We start from the raw sequence: 27528 nt of genomic DNA, 5'->3' as shown, positions 1-27528 counted from the left end.
CAAGCGGCGACCAACGGCGACCACCAGCATCTAGCTAGTCATTCAACCAGCCAATCAGGATATCTAAGGAACGGAACAGCAACAGTGGCGGCTGAGACAACGTAGTCTGCTCCTCGTTGAAAAAGGAGCCGAAACCTGTAGTAAACCGGCAGCAACAGCAACAGCGACAGGGTCTGGGCCTGTTTTTCTGTCTCAATAGGAACGGGGAAGGGGAGAACCTGCTGATTTGAAACGTCCCTCAGAGCTTCATCGTTATTAAATCGACGGAACTGTCAATTCGCGCTCCGAGCTCTATCGCTCGGAAAGAGAATCAATAACAGAACATGCGGGCGCAGATGGCAGCCATATTCCTTTCTTGTTTTGGATTCGTCGGCACGTGGACTTGTATGTAGTGTAGTGCAGGAGTAGTACTGCTACTATTACTGAGTTTGTTGGCTACGCACTGATTCGTTGTTGTAGCGCAACGGTTGCCGGTGCATGTAGTGTTCGAGCACACCGTTGTTAGACAGTAGTACACCGAAGTTGTTTTTGTTCATGTCAGCTGCGATAGTTGGTGGCATATCCGTGGTGCGGAGGAATCGTTAAACGGTTTTCTATTGTCCGGTGACGGCGGCAAGGCAGCCCGTTGTTAGCCCGCCGGAACCGCGATGGCACCGATCCTTCGCGTACTTTTTGAGCACGCCACAGGTTATTCATTGTTCGCCATCAAAGAATTTGAAGAAGTGTCCGCGTTTTTGCCACAGGTTGAACGGGCAGTACTGGACGTGAGCAAGTTCAAATCGTCAATTGTGGACCTTGTGGCGTTTTCCCCATTCAAGACAGCCATCAATGCGCTTGAAAATATTAACGCTGTCTCTGAAGGTGTTGTCCATGACGACCTTCAGCTTTTTCTCGAAACAAATCTCCCAAAAAAAAAATCCAAATTTATATTAGGTCTTGGCGATGCCAAACTCGCTGCCACAATTAATGAGCAGTTCGGCTATAGCTGCACACATGTGGGCATCGTACCAGAGGTACTCCGAGGCATTCGATTGCATTTCGCTAAGCTAATCGAGGACCTCAGTGAGTACAACTGCTCCAAGGCACAGCTAGGTCTTGGCCACTCCTATTCGCGTTCGAAGGTGAAGTTCAACGTTAACCGTGTGGACAACATGATCATTCAAAGCATTGCCATTCTTGACCAACTTGATAAAGATATTAACGTCTTTGCAATGCGGGTTCGTGAATGGTATTCCTACCACTATCCGGAACTGGTAAAAATTGTGAACGATAATCACATGTATGCCAAGGTACATCATCTCAGTTACATATCGGTAACGCTTAATCAGAGGTATCGTTCGATAATAACTAATCTGGCAATCTTCGTATTACCAAGGAAGTGTTATCATATAATTTTTCATGACATGTGCTTAACTTTAGCTATGCTCATCTGCTTACCAATAACTATGTTACTAGAGTGCCTGTCACATAGATTTATTGTGGTATTTCGCATTTCGAGCCTAAGCCTGGAATCTGAGGTTATAGATCAAACTTAACTACTGATGTTGGTGTGACGTTGATAATTTCAGGTATGTCTGCTCATCAAGGATCGCAAAAACCTCGAAAATAAGGAAATTCAGACACAGCTAGAAGAGCTATTGATGGATTCGGCAAAGACTCAGGCAGTCGTCGACGCTGCCCGCGCATCAATGGGAATGGACATTGCTCCTATAGATCTGGCCAACATCGAGATGTTCGCCTCGCGTGTTATATCCCTGTCTTCATACCGCAAGCGTCTAACGGAATATTTGCGGTTAAAGATGCATGACATCGCGCCGAATCTAACAGCAATTGTTGGCGAAAGTATCGGTGCCCGTCTGATTTCCAAGGCAGGTTCACTTATCAATCTAGCCAAGTATCCCGCGTCGACTGTTCAGATTCTTGGCGCCGAAAAGGCACTATTCCGCGCAATGAAGACACGCGGTAACACACCCAAGTACGGTTTGCTTTTCCATTCAACTTACATAGGCCGTGCTCAAAAACGCGACAAGGGCCGTATTGCTCGCTACGTTAGCAACAAATGTTCGATCGCGTCGCGTATCGACTGTTTCACCGATGAGGCCTCATCGGTGTTCGGAGAGAAACTGCGTGACCAGATTGAAGAGAGACTGAGATTCTACGAGACGGGCGAAATTCCGCGCAAGAACGTCGATGTAATGATGGAAGCTGAGGTGGAGGCCAAAGCAGCGGCGAAGGCAGCTAAGAAACTTAAGAAAAAAGAAAAGAAAAAGCGGAAGGCAGCCGAGGCACTTGATGAAGAGGCGCAAGCTAACGGAGATGAAAGTATCTTGAATGGAACCTTGTCGACCGGGAAGGAGAATGGCGAAGCTTTCGAAGAAGAACAGCCAAAGAAAAAGAAAAAAAAAGCCAAGAAATCGAAGAAAAACGATGACGACGGCGAAGAGAATGAACAGGCCTAATTGTTAAGCTACGGCGTATGCATTCACACATCGACGATGTACTACCGGATGTAGGTGCGGAAGCAAGGTCGCATTGTCCTAAACCTGATAGCATTATGAACAAGGGGTATTTCCTTGCAGATTAACAGGCCACTGTGAAAAATTGCTGAAAAAAAGCATTAAATGCATCAAATGCCTATTGCGAAAGAGCAGTAATTTGAAATGACAACGGCTCTGGCGAGCTGCAACCCTCGACCGAGATATTATAATGTCATTACTTATTCACGTTACATTGTCGCAAGCAATTTATATCATGTTAAATTTTCTGTTGATGACTCTGTATTGGCATTTACTTTAACTATGGACATATATATAATTGATAATTAGCTGAATCACTAGCTGTCAGATAGCAATGCCGTTGTTCAGTTTATTTGGCGAACGAGTATATCATTACTACTACAGGTATGGTTGTAAAAAAGTCATTAAAGAATGACCGCACGTCGACTGAACACGGGGGAGATTTAGTCAATTTTTTTTTTATATTTAGGATGATTAAGACTGCATGTATCTACATTGGTGGGTGTTCTAGGCGGCATGCGTTCTACATTATATTGTACATGGTTGAGAAAAATATTGGCCAGCAATTCGTCGTATCGTGCACTTCCATAGATGTTGTGTGCAATCGACTAGTAAATAACTAAACAAATAAAAAAAATACAATTTTTATATACACTTTCCGTGTTCTTGGCTGCTGAGGGGAACTTCAGGGACACCCGTCCCTTAGATAACTGAGTACGAAATAGCTTTTGAAAGCACGAAATATATAAACAGGGCCTTGTCAATATCTCAAAATTTGTATGGATTTTGAATTTTTAACAGTGAGTTGTACAGTTACAAAAATGCATCGTAAAAAAGCGTTAAATTCTTCGATTTAATACGTACAAAAACTAGAGGGCTTGGTTTTGTAAAGTTATTTTTTTTAACGATTCTCTAACGAGTAGCAGACGGATTCGACCTAAACAATATAACGCAATGCACAGGTAATTACTACTACGTAAAACGGATGTTACAAGAATTGTTCTGCAGATTTACTTCGAACAATATATGTACCGATTAACCCACCGCTCCAAACAAGATAACGTACGGGCGCAAAATTTTTATAATATTCATTTGGGCTCAGCTTTCATATTTTGATAGGAATAATGCTATTGTTATCACTGCGATATATGTATTAACTCCATGGCTTTCAGAAGTTTGCAAACTCTTTCTAGCAACGGAAAGCTACAACTCTAGGCAGATAATTCGGAAGTGTTTTTTCTGTGTGTTGTACATAACTCATTTTAATACGGAACCTGTGTAATTTAGCATGTGAAATTCCTGTCTCAATTTAAGCTGTTTTAACGACATTTTAACCTGACAGCGGTGAAACTGGATTTATCGCGGAGCGATATGTACCAACACAAACGTTCAGGGCATTAATAGGATTACTCCATATAACAATAACACCAGTATTAGCAATGTGCGTATGCACCCTTTCAAATAAACGTTCGAAGTTGTGCGCTTTTTTAATATACGAAATAGAATAATTATTTTCTTTTTCAATTGTTTTCTTCTTTCGACTTAGTATCTTACGGGTAGTTCTATTTTTCTATTGTTCACGCCTCTGCGTACATTTTTTACTTTATATTCAAGCAGCTGAATTGTACGTTTCTTGAATAAAAATGCTAGAGTTAGGGTATTAACTTCACAGCTACAGCCCTACTTAGAGCAGCTGCGCCATTATTAGTCAGAGTAGCCTCTTGGACTGACAACATATCACAGACGATCATTTCAGCCGTTTCAGGAAAGCGGCGAATCTAGGGGTCATCATATTTGACAGAAAACGGGTTTAACGTGAGCAATTTTATTGCCGTGCTGGAACGCTTCCTTCAACCGCTTCTCTATTACTTCTAAGTAGGACAACTACAGATCTAGATATAAATCCATTGCGCGTTGTTCCAGACGAAACCACACGATTAGCTGAATAATTGAAGGTCAATTGTACTTCACCCTAAGACACCCTGAATTCGTGTGCAGAGTGACATGTAGTGAGATAAGAAACATCTGTTAATTTAGAAATGCTTCAAGTACGTATTTAGTAAGAAATGCTTTAGGCCTCAAGAACTTTTGTAAAGAACGTTAGCGTTGCACAGTTTATTTATTAAATCAGTTATCAAATATTAATTAATGTAGAACTTCGTCAGCTTCACGTACTAACACGTTAGAGAATAAGAGGCTTTTTAAGGTTCTGTAGTGGACGCATGAAATCATGCTCACCAAGGTGCATGGCATTTTGAACAGTACCGGCTGGCTCCAATAGCTTTCACAAGGAAAGCAGTACGATCTGTCCACTTTGTTCAAAAACGGTTGGAAAATGTTGTAGTTATAATGAGAAGTCTTTTTCGTTTATCGGATCATCCTTGTCTCCTTCATTGGTGATTAGAACATACGTAACAGGATTGTGCGTGCTCGCAGTGCATCTGGCTGATTCTGGCTAGTTTCTTGGCCATGATCTGCAGAATACTGCGAGTTAGCCGGTGAACGTTGCCTGAACATTGCCTATTATATTCGTTCTGCCATGTATGCATAGGAGATGCCGTGCTAGCGTCATTGATGCATTTATGGGCTAATGATTTTTTCGAGGCTATCCTAAACATAGCTAACGCCCAGAACACCAAACACACGGAACTAAAGGTTCGATACAACATCGGTCAACCGCAGTACATCGGACAGGCCTTATTTAGTGTTGTCGCATTGAACAGCTGAAACTTTGGCTAACGCTTCATAAAGTGGCCTAGAGAATGTTTTCATTGTATAAGTCATTTTTAGGCGTTCCTCCACACGAAATCTGAAGATCACAGCAGCGATGAATAGTCGCATGGGAACCGTTTGTGTCTATTATACAGTGTAGCGTAGTCGAACGAAGAGAGCCCACGAGAGACCTGAGTAGACATAACAACGCTTATTGTTGATAATTTTATTTAAGAGGGGTTAAGTTTAAGTCATGATACCTGTAAGTCAAAAATAAGAGCTACTTATTACGAATAAATAACAAATTTGAAATGTTTTTCAATTTTAATTTTAAAAATTAAACATTTTTTACTATTTCACGTATTAATAGTGCACGCTTACTCTGTCACTTGTGTACTGTAGAAGTATACCGTTAATAAAGACGACCATATCTGATCTGAGTCTTAATAGTATTAAATACGCTCTATATGAACTACAAAGAACTGAAGTTATTTGACACAATTTTAGAGGAGGTTGTCTGATATGTAAATGTGCGCGCCTTTCAGTTACGTTTATGTTTTATGAAGGCAGTACTCAGTATTGGTTTACCCGTAGAAAATATCACGAATAAAAAGGCTGATTTTGTGGATTCGGGTTTATGGTTGAAAGTAAGTCAGAATAGTTAGGACAAAGAATCGGGTTATTTGAATCGAATCTTGGAGCAACCTCGAATATATTACTGTGATAATTAAAAAGGTTTGCTAAATCATGGTTCAGGATTTCATAATTTTTTGGTTCTCTGTATCATTACTAGGAAAGGAATGCTTCTCGTTTTACAGAGTCATCGCTCAACATAAATAAAAAAAATCGGTTAAAACAAAAAATGTTCTGAATCTGAAATAGTTTGAAATCCATGTATATCCGAACAAAAGTTCCAGGTACTCATATTGGCGCTGATTGGCTGCTAGAACCATTGTCTGGGATTTGCTTTAATAACAACAACAACAAGATAATATATAACCCATATTATATGCGTAGTTAAATGAGCAGTTGATATTTAATTCTGGTGAAAGTATTTAATAACAGTTTAAATCTTCAACTCATTGGGAAAGCATCCACTATTGGCTGTTTTCAGGCACTTTGGCTACGTGAAGAAATGAAAAATCAAGATATAACGGTCATATTCTCGTTCACTGATAGTTACATAGATATCTAAAAGGCTTCAATAGAAACCTTGTAGAAAGCGATGTACGCATTAGATGAGACTAGCCTTCGTAGAAGTCAATCTCATGTCATTTTCGTAAAGAAGACGTATATATATGTATCATATTCCTACCTGGTTGTGACAGCCGCTAAAGATACGACATTCGTTGTAAATTGTCGTATCATTTTAGTTACGTTTATAGCCTACCATGTGTAGAAATAACTGTCCGTGACAACGTAATCTATACAATTACAACGATTTCATTGCTCTAACCTGCCTTCAAACGTTAAGAAGTGTCAGTTCTCGCTGTTGGCGTTTTGGCGACGATGGGCTTGATCTGAATATTAATATATTGTAAATAGGTCAATGTTCAACTTTCTTCAGTTACTTCAATTTAGAGTCATGCATTACAACCCGAGATTATTCGTCGTGTTTGTCGTTGGCGTGTTTGTATCGATGTTTTTCACCTTAATACTAGGTCCAATTGTTTACGTACTGTTCACTGAATATAATGCAAATTATACTTTTACGGGGCTGCAAAATATCTGTTCGGTCATATCGGGGGTATATGTTCAGCCGCCTTGACAACTGGACAACATAGGAAAGCATTTGCTTTACATTGTTTATTTGTTTGGTTTTTTGTTCAAATCAAGTTTTTCACCTTGAGCTAGACTGACGACGTGGAAGGCCCACAATGCGAGATGACAGTGATAACTATTTGATTGCAATACACATATTTTGGATACATCTCCAAACAGTACAATTATTAATAAGCACGTTTCGCCGGAGCCAGTCAACAAGATAATATTTTATGCATTTACCCATAAGGATATGCTTGTAGAATTATACCTTGTACGTCTGCCGCTAATGAAGACTGATAACCATTAGCTAAGCTTAAAGTTCTTTGCTTTGAACTTTAAAAAAGTTGTGGAGGATCAGATGTTCGAATTCGTTTGTATCAACAGGTGTTCGATATTTTGAGCAACGACAGATAGTGTCCGCAGATTTCCTGTCTATATTCGCGCTAATTAGGGACACCCAAGAGGACCTAGTCCGTCTTGCTTGGTATGCCAGACCGACATCTTCAAGACTATGTAGATACTTATCGGTGCAAGTGTGGACCATCTTGTATGTCAAGCCAGAAAAGCAAGCTGGTAAGCAAATATCGTCTAAATTGCTACAAAGGACTAATGTCAACGTCTATGTTCGTGGTGTCCTGTAAAGCTGATCATTTCCACGAGACTGGCTGACACCTGTACGACCTTTAACAGTCAATAAAGCACAGTGGATAAAAAGAAAACCTAGAAAGTTATTCGCACGAAACCAGTAAAACTAAAAAACACAATTTTTTGGGGTCGATACAACATCGGCTTAGTGAAAAACGATAGATTTTTTCACACTCGTCCCAGGAGTCGCTGTTGATGAAGTCAGCAGTCTCCACCGCGACGACCTATGTTGTAAGCGCAACTGGGATAATCTGTTGCGCGTTAAGGAGTGCTTAGTGAGCTATACTCCTGATGCACGATTCACTAACCTTTTATCGGAATGAATCAACGGCCAGAATTTGTTTACTGTGACGACTGACGACTAGTATATAACAGTTCCAAGAAAAATTTCCAACTTTAGTGAGCCTAACCGTTTTTGGTATAACGGGCATTGTTGACCAACTTCCAGTTTATTCCACAATTACCATCTACGTTTTACCCGGCAGTCTGCGCACACGTACCTCATGCGTGCCTGCCCTTGCTTGGTATCAGGTTCAATTGACAGTCATATACAAAAATGATCACCGTGTTTTTCCACGAACAAAGAAAGTCAGACAACGAAACCATTTTGCCCAAGCCACAACATTTCTACTGGAATATTGGTCGCGTTTAATTAGTGGCTGGCAGTTCTTCCCACGACCACAGCTTCAACTGAGCTTATTTTATGCCATAGGCTGCCACTATTATCATTTTGCGATTTGCTTTGATATCTGTCGTTTTGATATTCAGACTCTTATAAGCCTATATAAAAACGTCTGTAAGTGAACAAACGGTAGGAAGGACACCAGGAAGGACTGTAATTACAGATAATGCAACAAAGTGTTTACAGTGAGACACAAGGAAATAGACAAAGGCTTTACAGCATGGATATGTATGCACTACTGAAAATGTAGCTCTCCAGGCAAATCTTTTAGAGACTATGGGTCCATGCACGAACGTAAAGTGTTTAATACAACCCACTAGCACTGTAGATGAACTCTCAGCAACTCTGTATCTCATAGGTCTTTTACCTCTGCCTTAACGTAGACAGTTAAACAAACCGCATCGTTCACGTATTCATTCGTGCACAGAGTTCAAGCCTTATTAATACTCTTTACATTATAAATGCAGTCAGCCATTTATATAATTTGTCATACTGTTGCTCAGTACAGTCTTATTCAAAACAACCTATGCATAGCATAATACATCTAAACTAAATGCCATTTCGAATGTACCGACGATTCATCATCGGTGCGCCATTTCGTGCTACTGTACAAAGCGAATTTCCTGACACCTGGGTCGACGCACACTTTTACGTGTATATTTCGCAGGTACCCACTGTTGTCCAGTCTGACGACATATTTTGTTTGCTCTGACCTGACACCCTATATCTGTCTACCGCGATATTGGGCTATGAAACATGTCCGATAGTAGCTCTTCAAAGTTGCTGTGTCAAAATCAGTGACCTTATGGGTAGCAGACTTCGTTGAGAACAGACTGACTTCATACCAACGACAGGTCTTAGCACTTTAAGTGTGTCCTACTTCGACAAATTTGATTGCAACTCAGTAATTGAGTAATGTTAGGCCGCCCATAGGGCAGGCATTATAATGGAAGTATTTAGCATGAAATCATTTTTCGCAAATAAGTGATAAATAGTGGTAGAACAATAAGACCAACTGGTATACACTTTTTCTAACTTCAAACGTGAATTAGCGACGCTTTTCGCAAAACACAAAGCTACTTGCCGTCATGGAGTTAAACACCATTCTGCCATAGTTTACAATGAGCGGTTTTCTTATAGACTGAATGAATGACGACGTATTTACTCATAACCAGAATCGTTATTATAGACAAAATAGTAGAGTTGAACATAGAGTTACTGGACTGCAATGTATTTGGTTGAACTGATAGTGTGATGAAGCGATAAACAAACGTTATTAGCGTACTTTCAAAAAATATATTTAAAAACAACACTTCAATTTTCCCCGGTAAGTATGTTTGTATCTGTGCTTAAGACGTTTTCTCAAATTCCTTTCCCTTCCTGGCTACTACTGAGCAATACGACCAATGTTTCCAGAAGCAAAGTTACTTCATATCGTGAAGGTTTATGGACTGGGCGTGTAGACGACAATATGATAAGCTGACTAGAATGACCCCATTAACTAAAATAACGTTTTATTGCGAATCAAAATACTACTAACAGAAGAGCGTCACAATAATTACATGCATACGAATATAAACACATTCTGAAATCCTATTAAAGATTGCGGTATGGTAAAAAAGACAATTCTTTACCTAATAGTAGTGTGATAATGGTGCAATTTGACTGAGCAAAAATTTAATTATTCACCAATAGGGTACAAAATGAGAACTTACTGATACAACCAAGAGTGTATGTACAAAAACCTCAACATTTAAATGTAGGACAAAGAAGGGTAGGTACACCAAAATCAGGCATGTTGCTACGCAAACTCTGGGAAATTGCATCGTACCTTGACAATTCGTGGAGGACAAATAAAAGTACGGTCATATGGTGCTAAGCTACCACGAGCTGAACTGAGCAAGATGTCAGTCTTCTGGTGTCGATCGTATATTACGAGCTTTCCAACGTGTATATGACATCTCTATAGAATGACATAACAGATGCATATCTAACTCTATAGGTAAATATCATACGCCGAGAGCAGAAGGCAACCAGTTAGTCAGAGATGTTTACGTGGCTTCATTACAGGTTCATCTCAAATACATGAACATCTTTCCAAGTAACATACGCTACGGCAATATATAACCAGCACGGTAAATCGAGACTGTACAAAGGCGAGTCTCCACAACGCACGCAGATAGCACAGCCCAAATGAGGCAAACCAAACAGCTAGGACTAGCAGGCGGACATATTTAAACCTAATGCCCCGTAAAGGAACAACAAAAGCTCGAAGATTATTAGTCTTATATAACAATAAGAAGAAGAATGGTTATATATATATATAAAAATCATTAATTCAAAACACGACTATCATATGCACTTCTAGAATGGCCTATGATGTAAACGTCTGTTTCCATCTTTCCTGTTAGTAAACCATTCATTTTCCTGACATAGTTATGCACAGCGTTTCCTATTATTACACGTGAAGAAAAAATGCAACTGACTAATCACGACCAGAAGTATCTCGCCTCGATTTTTTTATTATTAATAAGGATTTAGCTTGTTATTATAAATTTCGTGCACTATACAGATTCATCACCTGCAAGCATACATCGTCAACTGGCGTTCTCTAAGAAAAGCAGAAAAAACTAGCGAATTGAATTAATGTACGCCACAGTAGTATGAGTTATCCCGCAATTCCTACCTTAGCCCCAGTCCCAGCAAGATACCGTTTGTTCACCTTCTTCAATTAATGTTAAAGTACTATATCAATTAGAAACGCACTGCATCACGCTTTTGACAGTTCGATCATTTTCATAATTATTTATGCATATTCACATTTATATATATACACGCACACACACACACACACACATCTATACACATTCATGTAAACGAACCTCAGTCGAATTGCCATATGTTAATATACAATTATTATAGCTAAATAACAGTAGATTTTTACTATCGAACAGTGCCTGCGGACTCAGCGCCGGCCAGGCAACAGTTTTGTCTACGTTCCACTGTACATAATCGTGCCATGTTGCTATTTATTCTATGGCGACTGCAGCAGATAGCCCGGTCGCTTCGCTCTCAATTAGCGCGCCTTCGTCGTTCAGCGTCGCAGCTAGGACGAAGGAGAACAACCACGGTTCGGCATTTTGAAAGATGTAATTAAAAGTAGATGACATGATACGGGTCTCTAATATCGATCGGCTTCCGGCATTTCGGACACTTAGCTCGTTGGCCAAGAATCGATTGCATGCATCGCTCGCAAAAAGCATGACAACAAGTGTTCAACGCGACGGGTCGCATGTTCTGTCTTAGTAAGGATATGTACGATTCCAGACACACCGCACAGCAAAGTTGGTTTTCAACCGTGCTCGTTTCGAAGGATTCTGTTGATGCTGGCCGTGAACTGATCCTAGCTGAGGTCACAACGGGTGAAGTAGCGGTTCTTCTTAAACCACCAACCATAGCGTTACTTACTAAATGTGTACTGGTTATTAGCCGGAGCTGTCGATTACCGCTTGAGTTTCGATGACGCGTTTCCTGTGACGACGTCCTACTATGAGCCAAGCTTCTATTCGTCTGCGGTGAAACGTGCGTTGCTGGTCGAATCATTGCATTTATCGGTTGCGCTAGAAGCTGATGGTTATGATGGACGAATGATGACCTCGAGCCACCTTCATAAAAGCTATTGTTGTCTGTGTATGGTAACATTTGAGGTAAAGAAACAGTTGTCGGGTGAACTGGAGGTTGATACGCAGGTGCCCGGTAGGCAGAATAGAACGTCTGAAATGGATAAACATTTGAATACTGGGTGGGCCTTGCGACGACGGTAGCTGTGGTAAAATAATTCGGCGCATTAGATGCCATGAGTCCCGCCAAAGGATTTGCAGGCCACGTTACAGTGGGTCGTGATACTGTAGAATTCCACGAGTAACTCATATTCACGGGGCTAAACTTTAGCTATTAGCAGCTCTTGATTAAATTCAGCAATTAATTCGCAGTAGTCGGCGGTCTGCTATGGGCCACAACGAACACAGTGATCCTGTATTGATCACTGTGACGAACTCAATACTTTTCTAACGAATACGGTATAACTCAAAAATATGATCGACCGGCGACGGTTTTTATCGATTCCATATTGGCACGACACTAGCTCCAATGGTTGGTTATTATACACAACAATCTCCTGGAAAGAATTGAGGTTACTGCTTTCGGTATAACTTTGAGTTTTGCCGTAGCTTACAGCGGGCCACGCGCCTCGTGGATAGTTTCCAGTGATCACCAGTCATCTGGTGGGGGAAAGTGGAAACGAAAAACCTTGCTAGACGTGCACACTGCACATTGTAAGGGCCGCAAGCCGTGTCACGTGGCCCGCTTTTGCTGACAGGCAAAATAAGGGTTGAGTAACTTATTTCTCACACTGCGTTTCAGCACCCAGGTGATCACTAACGTATGATTTATAAACGTTCGACTAAGAGGAAACACTTAAGTGTCAATTCTGTTTCGTGTCAATCTGCTGGGTTCGAACTTACACGTGTAAACAATGACGCAGGGTGGTGCGTTTAGATCGGGGAAACTTTTGGTCTTAGACAAAAGCCATTTCTTTCAAAGACTAAATAATAAACTACTCGTAACAAAAAGCACTGCGTCATTGTTTTTATATGAGCAAAGATCAGCTATTATTTTACTTTTTTTCGGTCGACGGGTCTCACCGTGATTAAATTTATTTTGGGCGAAATTAAAGGTTTACCGGTGTGTGTGTGTGTGTGGCTTTTGTAAAACGTGAAGAAGGTTTCACGAAGTAAAACGGGAATATCTTTAATAGGTTTTAGATTTAAGATACCCAAAAATTAATCAAAATGGCTCAAGAAGCCGTGTTTGATATACCTGGATTCTTTTATTCACAAATAAACCGCCGTTTTTGAGAAGCGAATATCAATTGCCGATGGGTCCAGAAAGCGGTAACAACTTTTTTAAAGACTTTTTATGTTTTTCTTATATTTTTTTAAAATTTATTGGACATTTTGAGCCCTTCCATTTTTCGTAAATGTTTGCATGCTCCCAATCCAAAGTTTAATTTCGCCGAGCGTTTTTACTTGTAGTGTAATTAAGCAATACTTACCAGCTCAACTTACAGTTACTATTAAAAAGCCTACTAAAAGTTATTTGCCGATTAAAGAAGAAACACTTTGAAAATAATTAAATGCTGAATTAGATCCTAAATCGAAGCTGTAATCGGGATGAATGATCTTTATATGAAATAAATCTAACCGTCAGAAATAGCACTTTTACAACATTGAAAACATTCCGTTGAAATATATGTTTATATACAGTCTTAAAAACAAAGCGTGAGAAAAAGCTCTCAATGTACGTGTAACTGCCCTCTTCGTGTAATTTGACGCAATTTCCGTGCAAGCAAAACAGAAAAATAAGCGGCCAATGAACTTCTACTTACTTGGATCTGATTTCAAGAGTAACAGATCTCTTCTAATTTACAAAAGCACAGATATTAGTTTTCCTGCTAACCAACGAAAATTTAAACATTGTTGCTAGCTAAATCGATAGTATTGTTCGATTTGTGTTATATTTTATGCTGGAACCACGTACACTCAATGCGGCATACATGATCAAAGTTCTCAAAAAAAAAATAGAAAAAAATGAGTAGGAGTAATTTATGTCTAGGGTGAAAGCCTCTGGCGTCCGTCTCAACTGAATTTTGCGAACTATGCGAAAGTCAACAACTTAATGAAATTCCAATTATACTCATCTAGTATTCAGAGTCGTTGTAATAAGCAACTTGACAAAAAAAACAAGTTTTAAATTCATGGGCTGCATGTTAGTAAATAGCAGTAAGCTGAAAAATGTTGATCGATCTCTGATTGATGACTGTTTTCCCAAAAATGATGATACCACTGCTATTCCTGCCACTTTTGAACTTTCCGATTTCATTTCCAATGTTGAAAAAATCTAAGTTATCATAAAATTACAAAAAAAACACGATTTTTACAAGCTGGATGTTGCAGCTGGCGAATAGTAGGACAATTCAACCAATAAATGAAATTTTGTTCTAGTTACGTTGTAACATATATCAGTCGGATGCACTTGCTTTTATCTTTTATCAAGTAGTCATTAACGTTTGGCTCAGTATATAACAATTAAAAATCTCTGAAAAATCGACCAATCGACAAAACAGTCAGTATGGAGCACTTTTTAGCCAAGTTGCCTTTAACTCCCGCAGAAATGCCTCAAAAAACTCTTTCTCTAGTGCTCCGCTTTATCTCCCAAAGTAACTATCAACAACTGGTTAACGAAATACAGTTTCTTTATGATAATAAAAAATATGAGTGCCGATTACACAACCTCCTTACCATACTTTTCGTTATTCGTCTTCTTTTTTTTCTATGAATAGATGGCTTAACTGCTGCCCAAGGTGCCCTTAGAGAGGCGCGCGACACTTTTATTTGTAAACATTCCCCTCTCCTAAATGCGAAAGTGCGATTTGAGCAGTTCCATCTTCGTTTATCGTTTCCGTGACAGCGCAGTGGTAATGTTTTTGCCTGCTAAGTGGGGGTGTATGTTTAAAACCGGGTATGAATGTACTTTGTTTGGTCATGGGATCGAGCCATCTAAAACCGTACTTAATGTCAGTACTGAACGTGGAACACGAATTACTTATTAGTGCTTATTGATTACCAAACTGCGTCCCCGAAATAATGGCCTCAGTGTGATACAGTGAAGAGCGTCTCAATTAGATTCTGGTTAATTTATAAAAAAATGTGCATATATCCGGCACTTCTTTAATTAGCTAACTAATTTTTAGTATCCAAATAGATCTCTTGGATTCCTTAAAGAAAAGGTAGCCATATACCATATGGTTTTCAAAGTCGACTTTTTTTTTTGAATCCGTACTTAGTCAGCCCTGAATACTTTACGGTAACCCCGTCTATTAAACGAGTTTTCCTTTAACAAAGTTTTAATTTAAAAAAAATCGATGATTCTCCACTGAAATAATTGACTACGTGACATAGTTGCTCATATCCTTCTCTATCTACCACATCTACTTTACCACATTTAATCTTTTACTTGCCTATTCGACCCTCTTTCTCAGGCCGTCGACATTAGATGACACCATCAAAGCCGGTTCATCTATAACATATGATTGAATTGACTTAAGTAACAATTCAACATTCTTCCTTTAAATCTACTATGGACGTTAACTATTTATGATATTAACGCTTACCCAAACTAAAGCAAGTAAGTATCAACAAATATTTGCGAAGCAAATGTCCGCGGAAAACTAGTGGCATATAAAATTCTAGATCTAAAACAGAATTTGTAAACGTTACCAACTAATGTAGAAATGCCGAAATGAGTTCATTTGTGTGCGCCCTGTAGGGTTGGAACTTTAATCCTATAAATGTTTATGACATATTGTTATCATAAAGAAAATAAATTGGTGTAGCGCTGCATTGCACATTTTAAATTCACATTGAAATTGTTGAAACTCGCGCATATACGTTGCTGATTATTAACCACTTTATGAAGAGGTTTCGCTAACTAGGTCTAGTCAAAATCGTTCTTTGCTATAGTCAAGCCTACGTACAAGAAATACTTTCGATAGGTCGGCGCATATATATAGTTGAAGCTTGCGTTATACTGAGAATAGTTTTTTAATGTATTATATTGATAAGAAGCCTGATATATTCATCTTAAGCGGAACGAAGATTTTAAAAGCTCAGGTACATTGAGCGCTTCGTGAGGATAGAACTTGAAATATAAAATGATGGCTGCTATAATCATATGCTCAATACGCGTTTAAAAGGAAACTATAAGGCTTGAACGTAGAAGAATAATACATATATTACAGAAAAATAATTTGTTGCATTGAATAATAGTAAACACATTAGTTGTATATGTTTGAATTTTTATGTGTTCTAGGTATGCTCCGTTTGTGGATACGGAACTGGTCTATTCATCGAGGTCTTACTAAGAATCGATCTATAAGCTCAACGGTAAACGATGGCACAGGACCATTTCAAAACAGAGACCACGCTAAACAGATCAAAAGGCAACAAATGTTGAAGCGAATCGAAGGTGCTCAAAGACAGTCTTCAAATATGATCACCCTTCGGGTTTTCGGCAATGGCTGTGTAGGGGGGCCAAGATCAGTGTCTGTCGTTGTAGGAAACTCCCGCTACTTGTTCAATTGCGGTGAAGGAACACAAAAGTTGTGTCAAGAGTACGGCGTTAAGATGTCCGACGTGAGAACTCTGTTTTTTACCTCGCCAACATGGGAAAATATAGGCGGTATATTAGGTTATATGCTGACAGTTCAGTCATGTGGAATGCATGAGTTTGAAATCTGCGGACACTCAGATATAATGAAGATATTCGAAATTACAGAGCCATTTGCTAATTTCAACGGGATCAAACTGACACGACATAACAAATTAGATTTCTCCGACAGTCTCATCAGTATTCAATCTGTCATCTTCAACAAAAGCAATAGCTGTGACACGAGTGATAGTATAATTAATGAAAATGAAATTAGTGAAGATATAATTCCGAATGATGCTGTCATTGGCTACATTTGTAAGCCGTATAAACAACCGAAGAAACTTAATCTATATCGTTGTGTTGAACTGAGAGTACCCCCAGGACCGTTTTTCATGAAGATAAAAGCAGGTGAAGAGGTTGTACTCGACGATGGCCGTGTTATAAAACCTGATGATGTTTTTTGTCTGGACTCATGCGCAGCTGTATTTATCATATTGGAGTGTCCTGCAGAAGAATACATTGACTCGTTTCTCAAGGCCAAGGAGTTTTCACCGTATCAACTTGGGGAAAATGCTGCACAGTATGATGACACAGGTGTAATTGTACATATGACTCCCAAAAAAATTTTCGACTCGCCTAAATATCAAATGTTCTGTAAAAAGTTTCGTTCAAACATAGTTCATCTGCTCCTTTGCGAAGAGAATACCTATGAGTTAAGCGCCAAATCATGCAGCGCACAGTATAAACTGAGTTTGATCCATGATGAGATATTCCCGCCACCTTCAAGGTCTTCAAATGTTGGTGTAGCCGCTTTTACCAAATATCACATTAGACCTCATTTGGGATTAGATGATAAGGCCGCAGTAAAAATTAAGCCTGAACAATATATCAGTGAGGCAAGGTCGGTACCGAATTTTGAGCTTGCTTTAAAGCAGGTGAACGATCAACTATCGAAATTGAAAATCGTTGACAAAAGAGAATATCCGCTAGTGGTGTTCCTTGGCACTGGGAGCGCTGTTCCGAACAACGATCGTAACGTGTCCGGTATTTTAGTGGTGACAGGACCAGAAACATACTTACTTCTCGACTGTGGCGAAAGCACGTACAGCCAGTTGATTCGGCATTACGGTATTAACCGTTCTAAGGAAATCCTCCGCAATCTTCAATGTGTTTATGTATCGCATATGCACGCCGACCATCACCTTGGCCTAATTACGATGATAAATGAACGTACCAAACTGGGCGTTGAAACAACTTTGCGCGTTATAGGACCAATCAGTCTACTTCAGTGGCTGCAGAAATACGGTGAGCTCTTCGGCCAGCTTAAATTTGACTTTGTGAACAGCGCCACTTTTCAAGGTAAGGCCACAGAGGGTTTCCCGCCGGCTAACATACCCAGTCATCAGGACCTGCTTGCAAACCTAGGAATCAAACGTATTGCGACCTGTGAGGTTGATCATTGCCCGGATGCTTACGGGGTTCGTATAGACATTGGCAGCGGTTACAGCCTCGTTTACTCAGGCGATACGAGACGCTGCCCCAGTCTCATCGAGCTGGGGCAAGGATGCGACTTGCTCATACATGAGGCTACGCTTGAAACCGGATTCGAAGACGAGGCATTAGTTAAGGGGCACTGCACGACAGCACAAGCTGTTGAGGTGGGGCGTCAAATGAATGCAAAGTTTACGCTGCTAACACATTTTTCACAACGTTATGTCAAGATACCTAATGAAGATGAAAGCATCTTTGCAGAAGAGGGAGTAGGTTTTGCATTTGACCATATGCAAATATCACCCAAATTACTCCAGATTTTGCCTCATCTCTACCCGGCAATAAGATGCCTGTTTTCCCAATACGTTGAAAAGATGAAACAGAGAACTATCAGCGCAAGCAAGATGGATTGGGTGCGGACAGAACTGAAAGAGTTTAACAAAAATGGGAATAAGGTCCGAGCCCCTGAAGACTGTTTGAAAAATCATTCGAAGGCGATTGAAGTGTCTTAGCTTGGCAGTGCTGTCTACATATATATAACTGTCGTTAAAAATAAATTATTTTGTACATATATTCGTTATTATATCGTGATTGCTCTTCCTGTATTTCTATACGAGAAAGGCTATACCTGTATTCCTGTGTGTTGGACATAGCATAATAGTAAACAATTCGTACAGCTATACCTAGCTATAATCGTGCGTACTTATCGCTCTATACGGGTGTGTTTAAGTTATAAAAAAATTGCAAATAAATTTCAACATCGTTTAACAATGTTTAACTAATATTTACATAATCTCTCGTATCCAAATATTTCATTTATCTTCGAATTGCTACACATGCTTTTTGTCTATTAGTAAAAAGAAGGAGCATTGTTATGAAGTCTAGACATAGTTTAGTAAACTTTAACATGTTTCGTGCTACTTCGTTCATTTGATCGTGTTCACTTATGAGAAATGTTAAATAAGGAACTGGTAACTAATATTGTAAAACAAAAAAAATTGAATCAGTTTTCTAAAAATCTAAAAAATCTGAATAAAATTGAAGCAAAAAGTCGTATTACGTTGAATAGAAGATTTCGAAACTATTCAAAATAAAACAAAATAATGATGTTGTGATAAGGAATCCCTAGACAACCAAAAATAAATAGGCTAGCATTAGGGGCTCTGTATAAAATGTGTTTCAAAACTCTATCTTAGGGAATGTGGTTCCTTTCGCATTCATTTTAGTCTGAGGCCATGCCTTATAAAATAAATGTGCTATGAAAAGTAGCAATGTACAAAACTGACAAGTGTGAGGAATGAATGAAACATAATGAATAGAAAAAACGTCTAGGTCGCAAATGTTGACTTGAGTAAAAATTGTAATTCAAAAAGATCGATGATCTTGCTATATTGATTATAGACAGTATCTTGTATTACAACGTTTTTGCTACCTTCAAGATGCGTTTCTCACTGCCAACAAAATAAGGAGCTTTCAGGTTTCCACGTTTTGGAAAGCTATAGCCAATAATGAGCTGACTTTTGACTTGTCAAGCGCTCGATTTCACATAATTGAGGTAAGCAGAGCCGTCCGACTTGACTAGGCTGCATCTAGTTCTAGCTCATCATTGGTTCCGTGTGTTGACTAGTATTGGCTAGATACAGCCGCTCGAACCAAGCCTTTCCAGCAATGCGCACGTTCGAAACAATTCACGCGGGGTATCAATTTTCCCGTGGATTTGTAAGCCGACGAGAAACTTGAAGCACTCGGAAGACAATGTCCATCACCTTACGCATATATGAATATTGACGTGTACAGATGTACGTATTAATTAAAGAAGTGTCCTTATGAACAGGAATTTTGGCAATAGTTCGAAGATTATTAGTATCCCGTGAAACGCTTCTTTACCAATCTAACTTAGAAAACGTAGAGACTGAAAATCTCGCAAAAACGCACCACCTTCTATGTGGTTGGTGTATATATGAATCGGTTAGTATAGCTCTTGTGCAGTTCTTAACATTGCAATCTGTACAGCATGCACTGTGCGATTGTTAACTCTTAGTATTGAGAGTACTGGCATAGTAATGCGTATATTAGGTATCACGCGTTTGGTGCCATTCATTGACTGTGCAACGTCTCTATAGCAATGTGAACGTTTTATACTGCTTTTCCAATTTTTTTTCCATCGTTATTCTTGCCCGGTGTTTTTTTAGATGTTTTGCCGATGTTTTGAATACGTAAAAATATGTTATTTATTTTCGTTGCTGTTGCAGGCGTTCCATGATGTTTGCATTGAAAGACTTCGGCCATTCGACTTGTAGCTACCGACTTTTTGGCGCAGTTCGGAACACAATTGGCCGGACAGCCTGGAAGCATCGATTAGCCCAGCAGAATCAAGATGAATGGATACAAAACCATCAACCTAATGACATCTACCTTCAGATTTTGGGAAATGGCACTATAGGCGGGCCTAGAACAGTGGTTGTTGTTGCAGGCTTTAAACGCTACTTTTTTAACTGCGGAGAGGGAACACAGAGACTCTGTCGGGAGCATAAAATCAAAATGAAGAATTCCACAGTGTTTCTCACTTCGCCAAAGTGGGAAAATATTGGAGGTCTAATTGGCTTTGTATTGACTTCACAAGACGCAGGGATACAAGAGCTTCAGATAAATGGATATAATCACATTTCTGATTTGTTTAGAATCACTCGTAGCTTTGTAAATCTAGGGTATTTGAAGCTAAGAACGAACGCTAAACTAGAATATGCTGATGCGGAAATGAACATTCGGCAGATTGTTCATAGAAAACGAAAATATGATGACCTCGGTAATTTAAAAAACATCCAGTTAGCTGGGCAGGATGAAACTGCTAGTGATTCCGTAAGCAGTTATATTTGTAAACCGATCTGGAAACCGGCCAAGATATCTCTGGAGCTCTGCGTTGAATTAGGCATACCCCCAGGCCCACATTTGGCTCAGTTAAAAGCCGGTCATGAGATAACTTTACCTGATGGACGCATCGTTAAACCAACTGATGTCGTGCAGCCTAGCGCACTGTTTACAACTTTTGTTATATTGGAATGTCCCACTGAGGATTACATTGATTCTTTTCTCGAGGCCGAAGAGTTTAAACCGTACGACCTTGAAGAAGGGGCCCTGGAACAGGATATAAAAAACTTAATTGTTCATATTACTCCAAAAAATGTGTTTGAGTCAGCTAAGTATAAGTTGTTTCTGCAAAGGTTTTCGCCAAAGGCCGTTCATTTACAGCTTTGCGCGGAGAACAGTCACGATCTGAGTGCGCAAGCACATCGCGCGCAGTATCAGCTAAACCTGATACACAATGAGATATTTCCTCTCCTTCGGAGATCTTCAGTAACGAAGGGTGTAGCTGCTTTAACGAGATACAATGTGAGACCACATACGGGGCTAGACGACGAGACAAAATTAAAAATTATGCCCCAACAGTATATCGGAGAGGCAATGGCATCACCGAATTTTGAGCAGGAGTTAGCCGAGCTCAAAACTAAGTTGGAAAAGACAAAAGTTCATGATCAGAGAGAATACCCACTAGTGACCTTCTTCGGAACTGGAAGCGCCATTCCAAGCAAGGACCGTAACGTGTCCGGCATTTTATTAACGACGAAACCGAGTAGTCATATTCTACTTGACTGTGGTGAGGGCACTTGGGGGCAAATGATACGGCACTATGGGCCAGAAGATGCCGAAAAGGTCCTTAAGAACGTGAAATGTGTGTATGTCTCTCACATGCATCCCGATCACCATCTCGGATTAATCTCGATTATCAAAGAACGTATCGAACTCGGCGTCAAAACACGTCTACGTGTTTTAGGACCACCGGAATTGCGTACATGGCTTGACCTCTATAGTGAAGTCTTTGAGCGGCTCCCTTTCGAATTTGTGAACTGTCTTGCTTTGTGTAGGGATAAGCAAGAGCCGTCTTCAGCGGAGCAAAATCTAATTCGGAATCTATTCTCTAACTTGGCTGTTAACAATATTTCAGCTTGCCTTGTTCCTCATACGAAGAATGCATTTGCCATTCGTGTCGATACCAACGGTTACAGTGTGGTATACTCCGGTGACACGAAATATTGTCTGGATCTCATTAGACTGGGTGAAGGATGCGATTTGCTTATCCACGAGGCAACAATGGAGGATGGCCTCGAGGAGCTGGCAAAGAGAAAAAGGCACTCTACGACAATGCAGGCTGTTCAGGTCGGGAATCAGATGAACGCTAAGTTTACGTTGCTCACACATTTCTCTCAGCGTTATTGTAAGCTGCCAAATATAGACGATGCAATATTTGAGAAACATCCCGTTGGCTGTGCGTTCGATCATATGGAAATTGCCCCCAAGCATCTTCAAGTGCTTCCTCACCTCTATCCTTCACTAAAGAGCTTATTTGCGGAACACGTTCATCATATGAATGAAAATAGTAGCGCATCTAACATTATTCGGCGACTTCGACTTAAAGAAGAAGCGCGACGAGAGCAAGAGAAGGATAATCTTAAAAAGCTCATAAAAACATTAAAAGGAGGTCTTTTAGAACAAAAATTAGATGATTAGGTATTTCTTCTAACAATTAATAGTCAAGTAGTTGTAAAGAAATATACTTTTTGTACATTTGTTACTTTATAAAGGAAGGCATGTGTGTTCACTCTATTCTATTCTAGTCGAGCAGATTTATACGTAGGTATGTTTTGAGGTAACAACCGTGGCTTTTGATATTAGATTCGATCTAAATAAATGAGATGAAAAACGAGTAGACTAAACTAGGTAAAAAATATTTCGTACTCGGTATTAGCTAAAAATAATTGAAACGTCGAAAATTACTTGAATGTATATTTTAACGCTGACAAATATAGTTCGTGTATTCGACAACAAAGAGTGGAAATTAATGATCACAGCAAAAGAATCGAGCGGAAAATACCGTTAGAGTGAATCGATTGCGTTGCATTGTTTTGGCGTAATAGAGATTTGTATGAACTTCTTGTACGTGGCTCACAAATGTTTGAACAAGTGTTTATCATTGCGTATTTTGGTTTGAGGATGTAAGAAATTCCATATCTGCTTTAGTATCTCTAAGTATCTGCTCTAGTAAGTTTGCTAAAAGTTGGTAATCGACGCTGTTGAAAAAGGCACGCTATGGCATTAGCCATTCTTATCTTGAGTTCTGCACAAAATGCAGTTTAGTAAGTGCAACGCAATTAGTCAAGCATTTTACCAACGATTTTCGCTTCTTTTTTAATAAACGACAAGATGCTCGAAGACATGCATTGGAGTGTTCATCTTCAAGATATTTTTATGGCGTCATTTACATGATTCCGAATCTCTAAAGTAACAACAAATAACAATATAGCAAAACCGATGTCTACTTTACACTCCCATGGCCGTCTCTTAGACCCTTCACTTGAGGAGGTAACAACGAGTTTATTTAGTGCTAAAGCATCAAAGAATGGTCGTTGACAGAAGCTTATATACGTAACTTGATAGATATTTGCCACCATACTTATAACAATGTAAAACCAGTTTGAATAAGGTTACAAATGAAGAGCGCGTTCCCATCTTCACTGCTGTTACCCAATATCTAAAGCGCGAAGCCAGACTAAATTCATCAGAAATAATTATTACTACAGCATTGTTTTATGAGGGTGACGACACTCGTCATAGTCGTGACAGTTCGGCAGCCGCAATTTTGCGCACATAGAATTTTTTGAAACATGCGCGAGTAACTCAATATTTACAAAGATTGACTCTCTCCCACAAGTAGAGCGCGGCAATTTATGAACTGTGGAAGCCGATATTATTGACTTCAGTAAAAATGAATAATATCATAGCAAAACGTATGCTTGTCATAGCAGTTAGAATGATCCAAAATTCAGTAATTTCAATCGAATAGATGTGTACATACTATTAAACGCCTATTCCGCACATACTGCTTCATACTTAGTTTTTGCGTTGTGCTTCTTACCTGCACGCTTTCCTCAAAATCCTATTGACTAAATGAAGCAACCCGATCCGGCTCTCCGTCACACATGTTAGAATCGAAACACGCGTAGATTTCAGTAAGCGAATTCGAATATGAAGTGCTCGATCAATTGATGTGTATGTACGCACTTTTCAAGAATAACGGAAGCACTTGAGGTATGTTTGAGTAGCCAGTTGATTGTTAAGTCAGATATATATAGAGGCAGTACCTTGACCTCGTAAACCGATTTAACGGGTTACTATGTAACTGTGCGAATAATACACATGGGTTCTAGTTCCTATAGTGGTTATTACAGACAAAGGGCCTGAGGCAAACATAACAAATATAGCCACATGCTGAGGGTGGTAGATTTTATGATTGCTCAAAAATACAGCTGGGGGACTAATAGCTGCATTGATAGAACTATGTGACAGAAATACGTATGCGAATATCTTATTGTATAATGGCGGTATTGTGCGTGTACTAGAACGTTCTACAAAAAATTGTAGAGCAACTCAATGGTCGTGCGTGCTTTTGTCGATATTGTCAAATTTAATGCAAGCGTAATCATGATAGTTACTAGGTGGATATTAAAGTGTTGCTTTGTTGGAGAACTCTCGAGTATGATGTGTTAAGCTGAAAAACGGCTAGTTTGACACACTGATACGTTAATTGAGCCCCGCGTATGGGTAAAGCTTTTGCAGACATCATCCGTTTGTAAGTAGCAGGTCTTGTATTAATACCTGGTATTCGATAAGAGCTATCGTTTGAATTATAGCAGTGTCTACTGGACGAGATCTAAGTTTCCCGAGTTTATTGACAAATCCATAGAGACTGTCTGTTTCGTATACAGAAAGTGGATTTTCTTGCTATCTTGAAATGGTTGCCCCGGTATAACAGTTCTTATTACATTATTAAGCTATTCATCACATGGTTAGTTTACAGGTTTATAGATCACGTTTGGAGGATGTGACGCCCTGTCATTAACGGTACAATCAGCTTCCCAACTTTTTACATTTCTGTCGAAATGCCGAAGAATCGAGGAGTTGCTGAGCAGCTACGACAGCAACGAATCGAGAAGCAAAGAGTTGCACATAAACCTATCGCTGCTGCCCCCAACATTTACCTTCAGATTTTGGGCAATGGTTGCCCGGGCGGACCAAGATCGGTGTTCGTTTTCACCGACATTTCTCGCTACCTGTTCAACTGTGGCGAAGGAACGCAGAAGCTTTGTCAGGAGAACAAGGTTAAGATGCCAAAAATGAAACAACTCTTCTTTACGTCGCCGAAATGGGAGAATATCGGAGGCCTAATCGGATATTTATTGACACTGCAGGATACAGGAGTGCCGGAACTGCAGATTAACGGACACAAGAGTATTCTGCAGTTGTTCGATATTACGCGTGGTTTTACACACCTCGACTTGATCAATCTCAACAGCAATAATGGATTGGAGTTCTGTGACGAAGTCATGAAAATTCAATATGTCATTCTGAACAGAAACGATTGTGCAAGTGGTACAGCAGCTACCAAAAGGGTTCGATTAAACAACGAAACGATACCTCAAGATGCAGTGATTAGCTATATTTGTAAACCGCATCCAAAACCTGGGAAGTTGTCCCCAAAACGCTGTGTGGAAATTGGTGTATCTCCAGGGCCTCTTTTCGCGAAACTAAAAGCAGGGGAGGAGGTCACACTGGGGGATGGACGTGTGGTGAAACCCACTGACGTCTTGGGTCCGTCGGAAATCTCTCCGACTTTCATCATACTGGAGTGCCCTTCTGATGATTATTTGGATTCTTTTCTTAGCGCTGATGAATTTCGACCTTATCAGACTGGCGAGGATGCTTTGCAACACGAACTGGTAAGTCTGATCATTCATATAACACCTAAACAGTTGTATAACTCGGCCAAATATCGCGTATTCCTCAACAAGTTTCCCTCAAAAACTGTCCACTTAGTGCTGTGTGAGGAAAACACTTACGAACTAAGTGTAGCAGTCTATCGGACGCAGTATCGGCTCAACTTGATTCATGACGAAGTCTTTCCTCTTCTCCCAAGGTCCAAGGACGTTGGTGTGGCTGCATTAACTAGGTACAACATCAGACCGCATGAAGGTCTAGATTGCGAGGCAATAATTAAAATTGTGCCGCAAGAATACCTCGACGAAGCGAAAACTGCACCTGACTTTGATGCTGTTTTAAGTGATCTAAAAGATAGACTGGCTAGGGTCGAAATAAATGAACAAAGGGAGTACCCCGTTGTCACATTTCTTGGGACCGGAAGTGCCATTCCAAGCAAAGATCGGAACGTATCCTCTATTTTAATGGCCATTAAACCTAACGCGTATCTACTATTTGACTGTGGAGAAAGTACGTGGAGTCAAATCGTTCGCCATTACGGCGTCGAAGAAGCTAAAAATGTGCTCCGCAACCTTAAATGCGTCTACGTCTCTCACATGCACGCTGATCACCATCTCGGTCTAATTACGATTATAAAGGAACGTACTAATCTTGGTATCGAAACAAATTTGCGCATTATTGGACCCACAAACCTAGCTGTTTGGCTTAAAAAGTATAGCGGCGTCTTCGAGTCGATCGACTTTGACTTTTCATACTGCGGCAACTTCAGAAACGACACTGAAGAGTTACCGGTCTCTAATTTTGAGACATTTACCGACATAGGAATTGATCGTATTTCGACTTGTTGCGTCCCTCATTGCAGGGATGCATATGGAGTTCGCGTCGATATTAGCGGCTACAGCATAGTTTATTCTGGCGACACGAGACCTGCTTCGAGTCTCGTCGAATTAGGCCAAGGATGCGATTTGCTAATTCATGAAGCAACCATGGAAGATGGGCTCGAAGAAGACGCGTTGACGAAAGCCCACTGCACTACGAGCCAGGCTATCGAAATTGGGCGTCAGATGAATGCAAAATTCACCATACTTACACACTTCTCGCAGCGTTACTGCAAATTACCCAACGTAGACGAAGCTATTTTTGAAAAAGGCCGTGTAGGTTGTGCATTCGACCATATGCAAGTCTCTCCTAAACACCTTAAGATGCTCCCTCATATCTACCCAATGTTGAAGTGCTTGTTTGCTGAACACTTCCATCGAATGACTCTGCGGACCAGTAATGTGGTCAAGAAGGCACAACAAAAGGAGCAACAGAACCTGGAAGAAGGTATCAAGGCGTATGAAACGGCACAATATGCGTCAAATATATTTCAGACCGTTTAATATTGTCACTTGTTTTCGTTACCTATGTACTGTAAATGATAAATGTATATAAAAGTCTTGTGAATAAGTAAATTATTTGTCTATTTGAATAAATCATGTATATATTTGTTGATCTATCGATGCCCATTTTACGTACAGGGAGAGGCGGTGGTCCTGTTCGTGCTGCTCAACATGTTGGTGGAATGTTTAATTAGAAAGTAAATGACATCTTCAATTACGTAAAGCTATTTCGCAATAT

General features: G+C 39.9%; 4 protein-coding genes and 1 long non-coding RNA gene across 14 annotated transcripts in view; 4 read left to right on the top strand and 1 right to left on the bottom strand.

Moving 5' to 3' along the window:
* The first annotated feature begins 376 nt into the window (after positions 1-376).
* Nop56 (Nop56 ribonucleoprotein) lies at positions 377-3170 on the top strand. The gene is made up of 2 exons (XM_022833344.2): positions 377-1289; positions 1569-3170. Exons 1-2 carry the CDS (start codon positions 648-650, stop codon positions 2457-2459), a joined length of 1533 nt encoding a protein of 510 aa, XP_022689079.1. The 5' UTR covers positions 377-647; the 3' UTR covers positions 2460-3170.
* A 1429-nt stretch (positions 3171-4599) lies between these two features.
* Positions 4600-12869, bottom strand: LOC111260519 (uncharacterized). The gene is made up of 2 exons (XR_002680379.2): positions 10151-12869; positions 4600-5488 (listed from the first exon to the last, which is right to left on the bottom strand). It is a non-coding gene; the product is annotated as an uncharacterized LOC111260519 (long non-coding RNA).
* Positions 12870-14798: 1929 nt separating this feature from the next.
* LOC111260514 (ribonuclease Z, mitochondrial) lies at positions 14799-18661 on the top strand. Of its 4 annotated transcripts, none has more exons than XM_022833337.2 (3): positions 14821-14854; positions 15419-15564; positions 16249-18661. In XM_022833337.2, the coding sequence occupies exons 2-3, from the start codon at positions 15534-15536 to the stop codon at positions 18588-18590; spliced, it is 2373 nt and encodes a 790-aa protein (XP_022689072.1). In that variant the 5' UTR covers positions 14821-14854; positions 15419-15533; the 3' UTR covers positions 18591-18661. The 4 variants fall into 4 exon arrangements, with proteins under 4 accessions (XP_022689073.1, XP_022689072.1, XP_022689071.1 ...); XM_022833336.2 differs by lacking the exon at positions 14821-14854 and adding an exon at positions 14867-14898; XM_022833335.2 differs by lacking the exon at positions 14821-14854 and adding an exon at positions 14869-14953.
* A 1060-nt stretch (positions 18662-19721) lies between these two features.
* On the top strand, positions 19722-22721 carry LOC111260513 (ribonuclease Z, mitochondrial). Of its 2 annotated transcripts, none has more exons than XM_022833333.2 (2): positions 19722-19877; positions 20331-22721. In XM_022833333.2, coding segments are annotated over exons 1-2 (2316 nt in total). In that variant the 5' UTR covers positions 19722-19875; the 3' UTR covers positions 22645-22721. The 2 variants fall into 2 exon arrangements, with proteins under 2 accessions (XP_022689068.1, XP_022689067.1); XM_022833332.2 differs by lacking the exon at positions 19722-19877 and adding an exon at positions 19960-20046.
* Positions 22722-24028: 1307 nt separating this feature from the next.
* Positions 24029-27528, top strand: part of LOC111260502 (ribonuclease Z, mitochondrial) — a 34172-nt gene continuing 30672 nt past the window's right edge. Inside the window, exons 1-2 of one of the 6 annotated variants that reach the window (XM_086968370.1) lie at positions 24029-24222; positions 24985-25910. In XM_086968370.1, the coding sequence (XP_086824496.1) occupies positions 25074-25910 (837 nt within the window). In that variant the 5' untranslated portion in view covers positions 24029-24222; positions 24985-25073. Of the gene's footprint in view, positions 24223-24337; positions 24764-24984; positions 27407-27528 lie in introns of those variants that run through there. The other 5 variants (XM_086968372.1, XM_086968371.1, XM_022833318.2 and 2 more) reach the window with 5 other exon arrangements.

The sequence above is a fragment of the Varroa jacobsoni genome, unplaced genomic scaffold (assembly GCF_002532875.2).
Source record: "Varroa jacobsoni isolate VJ856 unplaced genomic scaffold, vjacob_1.0 scaffold_448, whole genome shotgun sequence".
In the NCBI taxonomy this organism is placed as follows: Eukaryota; Metazoa; Arthropoda; class Arachnida; order Mesostigmata; family Varroidae; genus Varroa; species Varroa jacobsoni.
The sequence above is the reverse complement of the archived record's forward strand: the minus strand, read 5'-3'. Positions and strand labels throughout refer to the sequence as shown.

Coding starts and splice junctions, on each gene's coding strand:
- Nop56 (XM_022833344.2), top strand. CDS start 648: ATGGCACCGATCCTTCGCGTACTTTTTGAGCACGCCACAGGTTATTCA. Junction 1,290..1,568: donor ATAATCACATGTATGCCAAG/GTACATCATCTC, acceptor TGATAATTTCAG/GTATGTCTGCTCATCAAGGA.
- LOC111260514 (XM_022833337.2), top strand. CDS start 15,534: ATGATATTAACGCTTACCCAAACTAAAGCAA. Junction 15,565..16,248: donor GCTTACCCAAACTAAAGCAA/GTAAGTATCAAC, acceptor TATGTGTTCTAG/GTATGCTCCGTTTGTGGATA.